This window comes from Zalophus californianus, chromosome 6 (assembly GCF_009762305.2).
Source record: "Zalophus californianus isolate mZalCal1 chromosome 6, mZalCal1.pri.v2, whole genome shotgun sequence".
Classification (NCBI taxonomy): domain Eukaryota; kingdom Metazoa; phylum Chordata; class Mammalia; order Carnivora; family Otariidae; genus Zalophus; species Zalophus californianus.
In genome coordinates this window covers 31,880,477-31,897,008 of record NC_045600.1, presented here as the reverse complement: position 1 = coordinate 31,897,008, position 16,532 = coordinate 31,880,477, and the positions used below count along the sequence as shown (strand labels likewise).

Genomic DNA, 16,532 nt, shown 5'->3' with positions numbered 1-16,532 from the left:
ACCACACCACTCATTCACTGCATGTTTTCTAAGCTCTCGCCCTGTGCCAGAGGCCGTGCCAGAGCTGGGAAACCGCTGGGCAGCCCAGCCTCAAGGCACTCACAGCCTTCCAGACGTCTCCACCCCACCCCCTGTCCCCAAGCCAGCCCTCAGAGAGAGCAGAGCCTGCAAGAGCAGAAGGGGAAGCCATACAGGGCCCCGAAAAGAGCGCCAAACTAAACTGAGAGCCAGGAAAGTGTGGTTAGAATCCCACGTCTGCCACTGATTTGCTGCATGACCTTGAACTAGCTTCTTCAGCCCTCTGGGCCTCAGTTTCCCGATCTGTCAAGAGGGGCCTGGGGCTGGTCTCTGCAGGACCCTCCAGCTCTGACAGCCTGGAAAATCTCTGAGATCCTGGGATCCCAGCAGCACTGCTGACCCCTGACCATCCGGGACCCTCGGACCCCAGACAGGCTGAGCTGATAGCCGGCCAACTCCGGGGAGTTCTGCGGCACCAGGGACAGAGCTCAGCCCCGCAATCCCAGCTGCTAGAGGTCGTCTGAAGGCGAACATCTGCTGTAACTTCAGGGATAAAATGGATGTCAGGGAGTTCTCAAAGTTGGTACTGTTTAGCTTGGGATGGGGGTCACAGGACCAGAAGGAAGCTTTGTGCATTCTTGGCGCCCCAATGCCTGGTAGGGGAAAGTGGTGCCCCTCCCGCACCATCTCTGCCGGATTTGAACCATAAACACAGCCCTTTTCTGAAGGGAAGGGCTTAACACAAACCAGATGTGGTAGGGACTTTCCCCCACCCCCTCCTGGCCCTAAAATTAAACATTCGGTGTCTCCTCTGCCAAATTCACTTGAAGGCCGAGCCTTAAAGAGCCAGCACCTCCGGTTCTCACCCTCACACATTCTCAATCACATCCCTGCTTAAACAAAATGTCAAAGTCCCCAAATGGCAAATGTGGATGGGGCGGCCCCCCCAGGAGTACCTGACACCCATGCGGGCCAGGGACAGATTTAAAAGGAAAGGTCACTGGAGAAGAAATGCTGGTCCTCTACCATCAGCCCAGAAGGGACCAAAGGGCAGCCTTCCAGAGGTGGTTCACGTGCCTAGGGATTTGCCCCTGGGAGGCACGGAGCAGGCTTGCAAAGGCAGGGCAGCCAGCTCCTCGGGAGCACCAGCCCTGTCCCTAGAGGACTGTGGAGATTCCTAGAAGAGTCCATTTCCAAGACTAGAGTTGACAGTCTCTAAGGATGAATAACAGGCATCTTAGTTATCTCTGATCCCATGCAAGGCTGTGAGGATCCAGACAGAGCCCACCTCAAGAGAACTGGACTCTGCTGGGCTGCCAGACTGGTTGCTCCCCTGTCTGGAAAGCTCTCCTGGTCCTACAGAGCCTTCCAACCCCAGCTGAAGGCCCAGACCATCCACCCATCCTCCCCTACCTCCCCTTGTGCCCCATCCGTGCTGGGGCCATGCATCAGCACCTAGCACTAATCAGCTGACCCAGCGGAGGCGCATCCTAGCTCCCTAGCGAGGCGACACATCCCCTGCCCTTAAGCTCAGGGCACCACGTTGGATACCTTCTCTGCACTCCACGGCACCTAACAGTACACAGCACACACTGAGCATGCTCAGGACAGACCGTAAACTCTCATGGAGCCGCCATTAATCAAGCAAAGGACAGGTGACAGCAAAAAAATATTTGGAGAGGGATGGTGCTTCAGATAGAAATTACCTGACTTGCTACAAAATTGAAATACTCTTTTTTCTTAAAAAAGTATTTCATCCTGGGGCACCTGTGTGGCTCAGTCGGTTAAGCGACTGCCTTCGACTCAGGTCATGATCCCAGGGTCCTGGGATCGAGCCCAATGTTGGACTCCTTGCTCAGTGGGGAGCCTGCTTCTCCCCCTCCCTCTGCCTGCCACTCCCCCTGCTTGTGCTCTCTCTCTCTCAAATAATTAAAATCTTAAAAAAAAAAAAAAAGTATTTCATCCTACAACCTCAACACAGACATTTTCATTTTTGCTTATTATTTTTCTGTTTACACTAGTTTTGACGGTTGCAACTGATTATAATGCACATACCATAGTGTTCTTTAATAATCAACAGACTACTGAATATTTCATTCCTGTATCATATTTATAAATGTCATTTTTTTTAAAGATTTTATTTATTTATTTAATTGACAGAGAGAGAGAAGGCGAGAGAGGGAACACAAGCAGGGGGAGTGGGAGAGGGAGAAGCAGGCCTCCAGGCGAGCAGGGAGCCTAATGCGGGGCTCGATCCCAGGACCCTGGGATCATGACCTAAGCCGAAGGCAGTCGCCCAACCAACCGAGCCACGCAGGCGCCCCTATAAATGTCATTTTAAAAGCTGAAAAAATGTTCCAGCACCATCAGATAACAGGAAGGTTTGTGAAATTCCTCCCCTAATGTTACTTAGACATGGAAGCTTTTTTCCCAGATAGCACAGAGAACATTCTTTGGCGTTTCTGTTTCAACCAGTTTTCTTCAGACAAAATCCTGGAGGCTGGGGTATGTACCAGGCCAAAGGGTATGAACATTGGCATAGCTTTCGCTACATAAATGAGTCACGATGCTGACCCACAGGCCGCACCAATCCCAAGCACCTTCAGAACGCAGGGTATCCACTTGTTCAAATAGAACCTTGCCTGGATTGGCTTCTTCTTCTTGGTAGAACTCTTTCTCAGTGAAGTTGTATTGCCTGGAAGATTTCATCATCTCTGGGCCTCCAGAATAAGTGCTCCACGGATCCTTTGAATTGTATCTTCGCTCCAAGGCCCAACTTCTCCATGCCAATCCTGGTAACCCTAGTCCATTCTGATGTCACTGGCAAGTTGTGGCTCGCCTGAGGCCTGCTCTACCAAACTCGATCTCCCCCACGTCTGAGATCCCTGATCCCCTTCCACACGGTGGCCCCACAGTAGCACATCCCCCCCTGAGAAACTCCTGATAGACAGGCAGCTAAGGGCTCCTTGACCTAAAGCCCCCCAAAATGATGCCCAGGGATGTTGAATTGCCCTGCTCAACTGAGTCTCACAGGCCTTCTAGGCTCCCCGTTGCCTGGGCCCATCTCCAGGGGCCAGTCTGAGTCTGGGCCAATAAAACACACTGCTGCTGGCAGCCCCCCCCCACCCCACCCCTGGCTGAAAAGACAACGAGGAGGATTCACAGTCCAGAGCCAACCCAAACCCCTGCAGTCACGCTGTCTGCATGAAAGTTAGAACCTAGACAACAGCCCACAGTCAGCATCTGGCTCAATGGACACCAGAGGGTCAGAGGTCACTAAGGTGGGACAGGGCGGGGCACAGGGCAAGGCAGGATGCAGACCGTTGAAAAGCCCTCTCTCCACAGGAAACCAAACAACAGAGCTGGACGGTCACTGAAGGACACAGATGTTTGTGCTCGGTGAGCAGGGAGGGCCACCTGTCTGGTAGAGAGGGCCCCTCAGAAAGCCCAGTATGAGAAAAGCATGGCCTCCATGAGCAGTGCAGTATTGTTTTATTTTTTTTTAAAGGTTTTATTTATTTACTTGACAGAGGGGGGGGGAGCACAAGCAGGGGGAACAGGAGAGGGAAAAGCAAACTCCCCGCTGAGCAGGGAACCTGATGCAGGGCTCAATCCCAGGACCCCAGGATCACAGCCAGAGCCAAAGGCAGGCGCCCAACTGACTGAGCCACCCAGGCGCCCCCTGCAGTATTGCTTTTTTTTTTTTTTAAAGATTTTATTTATTTATTTGACAGAGAGAGACACAGCGAGAGAGGGAACACAAGCAGGGGGAGTGGGAGAGGGAGAAGCAGGCTTCCCGCTGAGCAGGGAGCCTGATGCGGGGCTCGATCCCAGGACCCTGGGATCATGACCTGAGCCGAAGGCAGACGCTTAACAACTGAGCCACCCAGGCGCCCCTGCAGTATTGCTTTAAAGCAGCCTTGCAGGGCACCTGGCTCAGTCAAGAGGGCATGCCGACTCTTAATCTCAGGGTCGTAAGTTCAAGCCCCACATTGGTGTGGAGCCCACTTAAAAAAAAAAAAAAAAAAAGAATTAAATTTAAAAATAAAATAAAACAGCCTTGCAGATAGCCAACTGGCCCAAAACAATGTACAGTCAGGAAAGCAAGAACAGATTTTCCTTCCTTTCCTTACTTTCCCTCTAAGTAGTGTGGGTTTAGGGTCCAGAAGAGACACTTGGTTCACATTTTGGGGATACTCCTACCATTCAGACTGAAGCAACAAGATTCTCCAGAGAAGAAGGCACAGAGGTCTCTAGTGTTATCCAAAAATTATATAGGGAGCTTGCTAGAAATGCAGATTCCTGGGCTCTGCACCCAGAGCATTTGGTATGGCAGGTCTGGGCAAGGCTCAGGAGGCTACAGTTCGTACATGAACCCGAGGTGGGCCGTGGACCACCCTTTAGTAAATATGGCATCGAAGTGAAACTCTCCACGTCGGTGGCAGAGAGCCGACATGCCCGCTGGAACCAAAAGACCTATAGGGAAGTTGTGGTCACCTGGAGTGGGTGCTCAATAAAGTGTAGGCAGGAGGCCCTTCACTGTCCCCTGCCTCCACTCCTCAGAGCAAAGGAACCTCTCCTTGACAGAGCAAAGCACAGGTCTGCTGGCTCCTCAGGAGTCCCTCTCTCCTTCCCAATTACCATGAGTCTTAATTAGACCAGCCTTTATAGTTCCTTGTGGTTTTCTGGGTGGGGAGAGGCAGAGGGTAGAGTGTCTAGCAAGCCAGACAGAACAAATCAATCCCAGCCCGTGCACATGGCTGCAAGCTGGAGCACCATGAGGCCCTGACAGGGAGCTCTTTACCCGAACAACCCGAACAGCAGCTGAGATGTTCCAGTGGCTTCCCCCTTCAGTGCCCCCAAGGAAATGTCCCAACATGAAGAATCCCCCTGGCAAATCCCATGGCTCCAAAGTTCTGGTTCTCCACAGCCCCTGGACATGGGAAGGCTGTGCAATATGTCGGATGGGCTGGCCGTAGGACACTCAGTATTAGGGACACTCACCATTAACATCCTCTAGGTGCACCTCCGAGACAGCCCTTTAAGTTCCACATGCGGGTACAGGGGCTTAGGTAACTCTTAAGACGCCATCATGGAAGCACCATCTCTTCCTCCCCCAAGAAACACCCACGGACCTCCAGGTATGGTGCCCGACCAAAGCGCACCCAACTCCACGTATCGAGTTCTCAGTGAAGATGAAAAACTGGGAGGGCCAGAGCTGCAGGAGAAAGGAAGCTTCTGTGCATCGCCTCTTATGTCTTGAAAATAACGCAAACATCCAGGGGTGTCACTGGTGCGTGCACAGCACCAAGTGCTCCCGATGCATCACCCAGGTGGGCATTTGAAGCAGCCTACGAAATCCTCAGTGGGCTCTTAGAGCTCCCAAGGACAGAGGCCTCATTCCCTATTTCAGGTCAAGTCATTTCATGAACAGTCCAGCTTCCTCTTCCCATCCGAGCATCTGGGAAATTCTGTCAGATACATGACTGCTCAGGTAACAGTGGAGCTGCCCGGGGACAGAAGCAGCACTGCGGGTTGGGGGTGCGGCCACCCTCAGCCCAGAACCAGCACCCCCGCCAAGAGTTGAGCAGGGGCCCGGCCAGCGCGGGAAGCAGGCTCTCCCGCCCTGAGGCTTCCTCCTGCGGATGGATGGGGGACAGGAGAGCGGCGCCTGGGCCGGGGAAGGCTGGGTTCGGGGAAGTGAACGGGGAGAAGTGAGAGCCCGGTGCAGAGCCGGCAGCTTTAGCTTCTCCTCTAGGACTTTTCCCACTTCCCTTCAATGTTACCAAACGCCCTGGTCCTTCTGACAAGCCTCACAGAGAGACAGGAACTTGGAGAATGTGGTCAGCAGCCAGGTCTGGGCGAAATCTTTCCCACCTCGGATCCTACTTCTCCCTGGACGCTCACGCTCCTTGTGCCCTGTCCCTGAGCCCTGCGCTGGCGTGAAGAATCTGCTAAGCTGTCACTGCGGGATCATATTTCGCATCTTCCTCCCAAATATTTAAGTCCTGACAGTTTTCTGAATCACCTTCTACGCCTCTAACACTAGATGAAAATGTAAACAAGGCCTTCAGATTAGAAAGGTAAGCCCACAGCCAGGCAGGCCAGTGGCGAAGATATTTGGGGTCAGAGGAAAATCAGGCGCCCCCCTGCCAGGTAGGGCGCGGCTAGGAGAGCCATTAAGGGGGCCTGCCCCAGCTCTGACCCTGGCCTGACAAGGGGCAGTGGGTTCACTCCAGCAGCGCCCCAAACCAAGACCTCCATACTCTCAGCATGGTAGAATTACAGGTCATCTTTCTTCTCTTCCTGATACTTGGCTGTATTTTCCACAATAAGCATTACTTTCCTTTTTAATTAGTTTTAAAAAAAATAGGTTGTGTATTGCTGGTGGCATATTAAGTCAGTCCATCTGATAAAGGCAACTGATGAATATGTAAAATGGTCATCTCCCTTGGCCAATTAACTCAGACCCCAGATATTAACCTAAAATGCAGGAAAGTATCCACATGAAAGTAATATTTACAGAGGCATTAGCTAGGATAGCCCAAAACTGAAAAGCATGGAAATGTCCACCACTGGGAAAAGGAAGAGGAGTATATTTGTCGCCTTAGTGAGGAGTGAAGCAGCCGGTAAAGGTGTCCCACCAAGCCCAGCCCCAACTGGCAAGCCACTTCCTTGCCACTTTCTCCCCGCAGGACCTCATCCCTGCTCCACGGCAAGGGATGCTCTGGGCCAGAAACGCCGGGCCGAGACATGGAGCAAATCCAAAAGTGCTTCTAGAGGACATCCTCGGCCTCCACCACCTTCCTTCTAAAAAGGTGGACGGGCCAAACTCTTTTTTTCCTAACAAAAGAGCAGCTTTGGTCCTCACGTGCCTCGTACCTAGAGCAACCAGTTCTCTTCTCTGTAAAGGTCTTGGAAAACCTCTAATAAACACAGGGCCCAGGAGTCTACTCCAGCCCTAGACAAACAACTGCAAGTGAGGGTCTCCTGTGACAAGCATCTGCAAGGAGTAAGGCCTCGCGAAGGCTGAACCTCTAGAAGCAGAGGATGAGATTTCATTATTCAGTCTCTCACAGAAATGCCTTCATCTAACTGTGACTTAACATCATGTCTCCTGGGGGATGATTTAAGAACCAATATGCAGGGGCACTTGGCTGGCTCAGGTGGAGCAGGTGAGTCTTGATCTCAGACTTGTAAGTTCAAGCCCCATGTTGGGTGTGGACATTACTTAAAAATAAAAATCTTTAAAAAAAAAAACACTATGCAAAAAAGGTCTCTGTGTTCCACGAAACCACGACTGACAGCATCGTCCGGCGCACCCCTCTTCTAAAATGGAAAAGTTCCTAGTATTCAGTACTTATAAAAAGTGTCTCTCCCATGAACTGATATACTTCCTTTTATTAGAAACAAACGTATGATAATTCCAATTTCCCCTTTTGCTTTGGTTACCAGGAAGCTCCAAACTAGGGTCAAGGCAAACTTACAAAAACTAACCTCTTATAACACTGTTTTCTCAACTACCTCCTCCTCACCCTGACAAAACTCAGATCTTGCAACTTTTAAAACTCTGTTATACATGAGCCTTTTAATGTGCTCTCCTCAAATGCTTGTTGGAGAAAGGCAAAAAAAAGTACAAATAAAAAAACATTCATGAAACAAACTCTATACTTGGCTCTCACTTTCTCCAGGGAAGGAACACAAAGGCTGTGCAGCTATATATGGGGGGGGGGGGGGGGGGGACTTTGATAAAATGCCATGTGGAGAAATAAAAAGGAAGAACTAAACTGTATATACACTATGATTACCACTATCAAAATAACGTATATATGAGGATGAAAACAAAAATAGGTTTCTGAAACTATAAATTGTGTGTTTAGGTAAAGGGTTAAAATGGTCATATTCCCCCCCCAACCCCCTGAAGTTTTTTATCTTCTCGAATGGAAACAGAAGCCCATGTGGGTGAAGGAAGCAGGCAAGCAGAGGCCAGAGCTCCCTGGCCTTCCCCTGTCACCCCCCAGGCTGCCACACTGGGGGAGGGGACGTGCTGTAAGCCCCCATCTGGCTCCTTAGGGACTGGAACCCAGTGGGTGTGGTCTGGATGTCTTAGGGTCCTGAGGAAGACGCCTGGTGCCCTGAAAGCTGTTGGAGATTCTCGCTGTCGCTATCCGCCAGCAGCCATGTGCCGAGCACACCCTCATAAGAACGACAGACTAGACACCTGGACACACAGCTGTGGAGAGAGGCGGGAGCCATCGGCCATGACCCCTGACCTCCAAATGCCTAGGACTTGACTGGCGAGCTAGCGACCCCTCCGCCTTCCCACGTCAGATCAAACGGCACTCCCCCCAGGAAGCTTTCCTCACCCACCCCCAGAAACTACCCTCACCCCCGACAGACAGACATTCGCAAATGGCCTACATGCCTCCTTCCACAGCCCGCCTCCGCATCTGCCCAGCCCAGGGGACCGACTGCGAGCCCAAGGCCAGCACAGTTGCGGTTGGCGCCCGGGCCACAGGAACTAAGTGGCCGGCGGATGGGATGGTTCAGCCCCTGCTGAGGGCCGAGGTTAGGGCAAGTGGACTAGAGGCTTCCTCCGGCCTCCACTGCAGTCAGGGTCCCCGGGGCTGCCAGAACGGCTGGCAGCCGTCTCTACTGTGTCCATCTCTTCTCCAGTTGGGCAGAGAAGCCCCGGTGGTCTGAGGCGCAGCCTTGCCCTGCAGAGCAAGCAGGAGGCTGACTCACCACCTCGCAGGTGGAGTGAGCTCATTCCCTTCCAGGGCATCCTCAGAACTAGAAACCCACAGCAGAGGTGGTTCCCATGGCAACAGGCCAGCACCTCCCCCACAGCCGCTTCCCTGGAGTACCCTCCTCGGAGCCAGGGGTCACCTACCCCGCCCTCCCCAGCCTCAAGCCTGAGAACAGAGTGAGCAGGGGCCTTGGGCGCCAGGCAAGGCAGAGTCCTCCTCCCTCCAGCACCCCCGCGGGCTTCAACAAGTCTACCCAAACACACTCAACACCAGGAAACTCATGACCCCACAGTTCATTCCTTCTCTGGAAAGTCTGACGACCAGAAATTCTGAGCTAGACTCCATCTCCCACACAACTCCCACCAGGACTCAATCTCTCCCTTGGGCCTTGCAACGTGGCCTGGAGCCTTCTCTACACAGCCAGGTTCCTTCCACTACTCCTGACACGGCTCCCACCCTCCACACCGGACCATAGGGGTCTCCAGCCCTCTCAACACGCAGAGTCCAGAGAGCTGAGCGCTGAGCAGGACTCAGGACAAGCCCAGAGCCCACTGCTGCCCCTAAGATGGCCACGCTCGTCCCTCTGCTGACTCACCCGGTAGGCTGCCACCCAACCCCAGGCCTCTCTCCCTCCAGCAGCTCCCAGCCCACTCCTCCTCGCTCATCCCCTGCCCGGCCCTTCCCAGAGCTTGATACTCATCTCTCATGCCTTTGGTCACACTCTTTGCCTGGCCCACCTCCGTGCCCTTCGCCACCACCGCCCTTGGCCGGACTCACCCAGACATACCAGAGATTCGATTTTTAGCTCAGTTTATTGCCTCCTCCAGGAACTCTTACCTGTCTCCTCCAAGGTGGGTTGAGGTGTCCCTTGGGCTCCCTTCACTATACTGCATGTGACGTTTTTTACTGTGACAAGGTCTATAGGCCTGTCACCCACAGGCCTCTCAAGCACCTGACCCTGACCTGCTCTCAAGCATCTGGCCCTGACCTGGAATGAGCAAGTACTTAATATCTGTTAAATCTGGGGGGTAAGCTCATCAGTCTTTGCTGTACTATGCTCCATACTTTTTCTTAGATTTAAAATGTCATTTAAAAAAAAAAATGTGAACTAAGTGCACAAACTACTGTTGGCTGCAGTGCCTTTGGCCCCAGAGTATGTCTGACCACCTCAAATATCTGGCTGAACTCTTCCTTCAGAGCCTTCCCTCCCACCCTGGGGCTGGGGCCGTGCCACGTGGCCAGGTACCAAGTAGTTCAAGCCTTCTGGAGCACTGCACGTCCGTGCCTGGAACGGAGGTGACACGAGGCTGAGTTCGCGTTAGGGCTATAAGGTCATCTCGTCTCCGCTTGTCCTTTGTACACGTGAGAAGAGCAGTTCATGCGAGCACATTCATCTAGTGTAAATTAGCCCAGATGGCTAAATATGACAGGGCGGTTTCACTAAGTGCTGAAGCTGGGTAATGGGTACAATGGGATTCATTATACACTTCTCTACTCCTGTTTTTGTATTACCCGTAAGTTTTTTTTTTTTTTTTTTAACTTATTCATGCAACTAACATTCCCTAAGTGCCTACCACACCCCAGGCATGGTGGATAAAGAGAGAAGTAAGAAACAACCTCCTCCCCCCATGATGAGTTGAAAACTTGATTAAATTCTAAATTCTTTGCTACCTTATCCCTCCTGGAAAATTCAACATCTGATGGCACATGTGACATAAAGACAATGCTGATCTCCCCAAAGGGCAGAAGAGCTAGTGAGGGGCTTTTGGGCGCTGTGTCCCCTGGGCTTGTCTCCCCAGCCCTGCCTCCTCCACCTACCCCTGCAGTCTCCCCCTGTACGGGGGCAGCCCCTCTTTTAGTAAGTGGCTGCAGGACACCAAGGGTGGGCCACCAAGGGTGGGCCTCAGGGCCACTGCCGATCGCACACGCCCACAGGCAGCCGGGCCAGGATACCTGCAAATGACAGCTTTCCCTCAAAGGGCAGGATGCTTTCCCTCAAAGGGCAGGATCCAAACACCCTTCATTCTACCATTACAACTTCTCCTAAAGCCCTCTCAGTATCAGGTGCTAGGCCAGCTTTGGAGATTGAAATAAAGGCCACACAGAGGTCCCTGACTTCAAGGGAATCGTGGTCCTATTGACAGGAAATCCTTGAATTCAAATCCCAGCTCTGCCACTTACTCACTGCAGGACTTCGGGTGAATGACTAAACCTCTCTGGGCCTCGGTTTTCCCATGTGTAAAATAGGGATCCTAGGGCCCACGTCCCAGGGTTGTCGTGCAGATTTTATGGGTCAGCGCATGGAAAGTCCTTGCCCCGGCACTTAGAGGTAAAAAGCTAAGGACAGTGCCAGGCACGCAGCATTGGAAGAGTTACTTCATGACTCCTGCATTAGTATTATTCACCACACTCCTACGGCCTGTTAACAGGTCTAGGTGACGGTGTAGTTCGAAACGCAAAGAACAAAATCCCAGAGGCAAGGCCAGATGCAAGAGACAGGCTCAGACTGGTTCTGGCTGTCCTTGCACCACTACGCTCGCCTGCCTGAGCTTTCCTGAGCAATGCCCCAGCTACAGCCTAATGGGTAGACGGTGCCCGCAAGCCTGTGAAAGCTTTCCATCTGGCCAGCCACGCCCTTCTCCTCCCCAGCGTGCCCAGACCCAGGATGCTGTAGCCAGGCTGAGCACTGTTTCCTTGTTGTTTGGGGTGTGGGCTTTTGTCTTTTGGAGCCAGCTGCCAGTTTCTGCTCACCCTGGGCCTTAGAGGGGAGGGGCACTTCAGCCCCCACAGACCTGGGTGTGAATCTCGGCCTGCAGCACTCGAGCCTCAGTGTGTTATTTGACTTGTCAGGGTTTTGATCCCCTCACCTATAAATAGAGTTAATGCCTCCTACCTTGTTGCAGGGATGAAGTAAGAGTTTGATGTGCAACACAGGGCCTACAGGCCACCATGACTGGGTCAGGGGGTGGAGCCTGGAATACCTCCACAGATGCAGGGCCAGCCCAACCCGGACATGGCCAAGAAGGTGCCACACTCGTGCCCCCAGGAAGGCAAGGAGTTCCACCTCTCCCCAGAGGCAAGGCCCAGTACAGCCTCATTCCCAAGACCAGCCTTGGGGATGGCCAGTGCCCGGGGTGCCACACAGGGCAAGAGGGAAAGAGAAAAGACATGGGGAAGAAAGGGAGAGGCCAAAGAGAAGCCCCCATATAGCCCCGAGCTGCCCCCATGTCCACTGCTTGACACAGCACTGGGCCCTGGAGTGTCAGGGACCAGAACTCCAGCAGCAATGACAATGGAGCACCCCCCCCCAATCCTATCACTCAGCACCCGCCATGTTGTAGATGAAGAGCAGGTGTGGCGCGTCCAGCATCACCCAGCAGCCATAGGCAGCTCCAGGTTCCGCAGGAATGTGCAGGAATGTGTGTGTCAGCAGAGAGGTATTTGGGGCCCGAGGAGGGTGGAGACCCAGTTCTGTCTCTAGTGTGCGGCTTCCGGTCTCCAGTCAGGTCGGTGGTGAGGACTGTGGGCTCTCTGGCCAGGCAGCCCTGGGTTCAAAGGCTAGAACATTGCTCAAGAGCTGTGTGGCTTGGGGCAAATTATTTAATCTCCCCAAAGCTCAATAACTTGTGTAAATTGGAGATGAGAATGGAATAGTACCTTTACTGCACAGTGTGGTTATGAGGATTCATGGACTGAAAGCACATCACAGACTTAGCACAGGCTGGGCGTGTGGGCGTGTTAGCTGTAAATACGGGACCACGACCGCTAGTCCCACCCATGCCACCAGCCTTGACCCTTTGGCTCATTCCTCACTCCCTTCCACAACTGCAATCTCAGGAGCCAGTCCCAAGAACATCTGAATATAAGGGCAGCCATACAAAGGGCCCACCTGTTCTTCACCACCTCCAAACTGACACAGCGCTGCTGCCATCATGTCTGAAATCCACCTGAACTTGACCACCCACACACTAGCCAGAACCCCAGCAGCTCCATCCCTCTGCCTCCAGAGCACAGAGGCTCAGGCTGCCTGTCTATCTGCAGGTGTTCTGGAGCCCACCCACAAGCATGACCTCAGAAGATGGTGCATATGGGCTTGAATAAACAGTCCTTCCCAAAACCAGCCATACAAGGAATGAACCCATGGCAGAGCATCCTCGCACGAGTCTGATCACCATTATGGACCTCCGTCTCTTCATCTGAGGAGGGGAGAACCTGGTGACAGAATAGTCCCCTTCTGGCTCTGGCATTCTGATTTGACTTCTTCCCGCTGCTACAAGGGAAAGAAGGGCCAGAGCTGGCTTCCAGAAGTAAACAAAGTAAAGGACAAGGCCGCCTATTGACACCCGTCCCTTGGGCAGATTCCAAACTGAAATCCTTGCTCCCTGGCACAGGCTGGAGTTTCTCCTACCTCGCACCAGTCCTGTGATGCAGCTAAGCCTACACAAAAGATGGATTATGAACGGTCCACCTTGCAGTGGGCAGAGATGCTCTCCCCACCCCCGGACCACACCTGGAGCACCCAGGCGAGAAGGCAGAGCTAAGGAACCCTTCACCAATCCCAAATAAGGCTCCCTACCTCCACCAGCACCAGGCTTCCCACACGGCCACACCCCAGGCAGGCATTTCCAGAATAAGAGTGCATGCAGGGCCCAAAAGACAGAGCACCCCTGGATCCATAAGGGAAACTCACTCACCTGGCCCCACCCACGCCCTCCCTAGAGGGTGGGAACAAATTCCTGAAAGCTGAGGACAGGGAAGACTTCTAAAGATAAGAGTCTCTGTGGGTTGGCAGAATAGTTGTCTCAGGGTCAGGCTGGGAAGCCCAGGAATCAACCTCAAGATCACCTCTAGAAGTGCTTGGCTCTACCGAGCAATCCCTATCAAGAGGATGGAAACACAGAGTGCTAGCACTGACCCAGACCTTAGAGATCATCTCCATGTGAAAAGCCAGGTAAGGCATTTAGGACACGCCACTCCCACCATCCTATAACCCAGGCCCTCATGTTGTAGGTGAGGCTCCGGCCTGGCTTATCCAGCAGCACACAGCAGCCACAAGCCCTGGGACATCCTGCCTGCCTGCTCTCCTTATTCCCAGGGGACAGAACAGGTCCTGCCCAGCACTCCCAAGCTCTCTGGAGGCTCTCTCCAAAGAGGACGGTTTTTCCACACCTACTCCTCTCCTAAATGCCACCCACCAGGGTTCCAACAGAAAGGAAGGCAGGTGGACCAAGGTCCTGCTGGACCCCACATGCTGGTGAGCTGGAGGGTCTGAAGCTTCTGTCAGGTTCCACGCCCCCCAGGCTGCTGTGGCTAAAGATGGCAGGCTGCTGACATCCACCGCTTGAGAGAGAACCCTCAGTGCTGGGGCTGGAAGCAGGTTTTACTTCCTTTGAGGCCCGCAAACCCACACAAGAGGACCAGAAACTCCCTAAGATTTTCTGAAGTAGGGGCACTAGCCAAATGCAACAAGGGCAGGGAGCAGAGGGACGTGTCAGCATGACCAGGACCTCGGGAGAGGAATCTGAAGTGGGCCACTGGCCAAAAGAGGGAAACACACAGCTGGGCTGCCTAACAGGGAGCTGGGGGGCAGGGGCGGGGGGCGCAAAGGCTCCAGGCCACCCTGCAATCAGACACCCTGAGAGGGGGTGCAGAGCAGCGTAGCAGGGCCTGGGGTCATCCTAGGCTTGGACCCCATCTCCAGCTGATGCTTCCCCATCACTGCTGCGGCCCTTGGTGACTTGGACTGTCGCCACCCAACACCTGAGAATCTGTCAGGCATCTCCTACTGGACTGTGGCTGCCACACCCCCTCCCAAGGCACCCACTGTCACCGCTCAGCACATCTAATATTTGCTGAGCACCTACCTTGCGCCAGCAGGAGGCTCCTCAGGAGTCACCCTGCTCAGGGTGCAGAAGCACATCTCCCTCTCCAGGCCTGGGCCACCCAAAGTGAGAAAGGACCCAGCTTTCCCTTATTTTGGGGGGAGGGGGAGGAGGCACTAGGTAGTAAATATCAGCAAAGTCACCATCTACGTCAAGACCTGTACAGCAGATTGCAAAAGTAGCCCCAATTCTTCGCCCCTGCCTGGGTCTATCTCCTTTACTAGTAACTTTGAGGTGCCTGCTCACTTGTTAAAAATGCACATTCTCGGGCGCCCGGGTGGCTCAGTCGTTAAGCATCTGCCTTCGGCTCAGGTCATGATCCCAGGGTCCTGGAATCGAGCCCCGCGTCGGGCTCCCTGCTCAGCGGGAAGCCTGCTTCTCCCTCTCCCACTCCCCCTGCTTGTGTTCCCTCTCTCGCTGTGTCTGTCAAATAAATAAATAAAATCTTAAAAAAAAAAAAAAAATGCACATTCTCAGGCCCCACCCCACACTGACACAAAGCCTGAGGAAGGCGTCCAGCATCTGTATTTTAACAAGCCTTCTGGGTGATTCTGACGCCCGGTCACGTTTGAGAACCACCCTTCCAGGCTTCAAGGCTCTGGGACGAGGTGGCATAAGTCTGCCTGGATCGCAGTGGCATAGCCTCCAGGAAGCCCAGGCGACAAACCCCCTACTAGGAGGGCTCCTGAGACAACCCCCCCCCCAGCCCAGACCCACCTCCAATCATCCAAGGAGCCTCAAAGTCATTCATAGATCAGTGACATCCCCTGAGAACCCTCCAAATGTCTTCAGAGCCAAGAGTTTCACAACAATGCCCAAACCGAGGGTGATGAGGGCTGCCAAGGGGCTGCCAACACGCCTGTCCTTTCCATCCTCTACCCAGGCGCTAAGTGAGCGAGGCAAGCGTTGAGTGGCCGAGAGCCAGCAGAGGAGGAAGAAAAGGCCAGAGCCAGGAAACCAGGCCGGGGCAGGGAGACATAACTGGAATCCCACCGGCTGCCCCTGGGGCCCAGCCAAGAAGGGCTCAGCTGTGGCTCCCCACCTCGGCCTCTTCCCAAACTCTACGTGCCGAGAACGACTAACTTCCCGATGTTGCAAAATGCCACTGTGAGACATAAAATGCAAACTCATTTAGAAGCATTCCCAAATCCACAGTAGCTTTCTGTCATTACATATTTGCTTCATCAAGAAGCAATAAAAGCACAACCGCTACTCTGGGAGGAGAAAAACTGGCAAAGCAGTGAGTCCCTAAGAAGCTGACTGTCGGAGGCCCCGGGAAAGGAGAGCGGCGGGCAAGGGTGCAGGTGCCCCCCAGGAAATGGGAGCCAGGTGCCAAAACATGTGTGTGAAGAAAGAAAAGAAGAAACTGAGGCTGGCTGCCCCCGCCCCTCCCTCCTCAAATACCAGGGAGTCCTTGAATGCCGGGCGGGCGGTGGCGGGGGTGGGGTTGCGGAGCAGCAGGAGCAGCAGGGTAACACGGAGAGCAGCCCGCAGAGGCAGGAAACCCAGCTTTCCGTCTCGCCTCCAGCTGTAAGCCCCTGCGCGACACGGACAAGTCCCTCAGGTCCCTCAGCCCCTCCAGGCCTCAGCTGTGGTCTCATCCGTGAAGCTGGGGGACCAGTCCAACCTCGACAGCTCCAGGGCACAGGAGAGGTGCAAGCAGAAAGGACAGCGTGCATGCATGGTGCTACGCTGGCTGTGACACCATTTAAAATACAGACGACTATGCAGGCAGTGACTGCATAATACAACATACGCTGAGGACAGAAAGCACCAACACCAGATAGCGGTTACTTCCAGGGAGGACGACAACAGCACGGGGGACAGGCACACCAGCCCCTCACCGCCACCTATAACACACATGGTCTTGGTGCGCTGGCCT

General features: G+C 53.6%; 1 protein-coding gene across 6 annotated transcripts in view; it reads right to left on the bottom strand.

Annotated features, from left to right (window-relative positions):
* The window catches only part of ACTN1 (actinin alpha 1), a 95,952-nt gene that overhangs the window by 66,385 nt on the left and 13,035 nt on the right, over positions 1-16,532 (bottom strand). The window contains exon 1 of one of the 6 annotated variants that reach the window (XM_027571057.2): positions 15,368-15,498. The exons of 4 other annotated variants lie outside the window; for them this stretch is intronic. Coding sequence is in view for 1 of the 2 variants with exons in the window: in XM_027571054.2 (XP_027426855.1) it covers positions 5,023-5,031 (9 nt within the window). In the remaining variant the exon portion in view is untranslated. Of the gene's footprint in view, positions 1-5,022; positions 5,047-15,367; positions 15,499-16,532 lie in introns of those variants that run through there. One more of the 6 variants, XM_027571054.2, reaches the window with a different exon arrangement.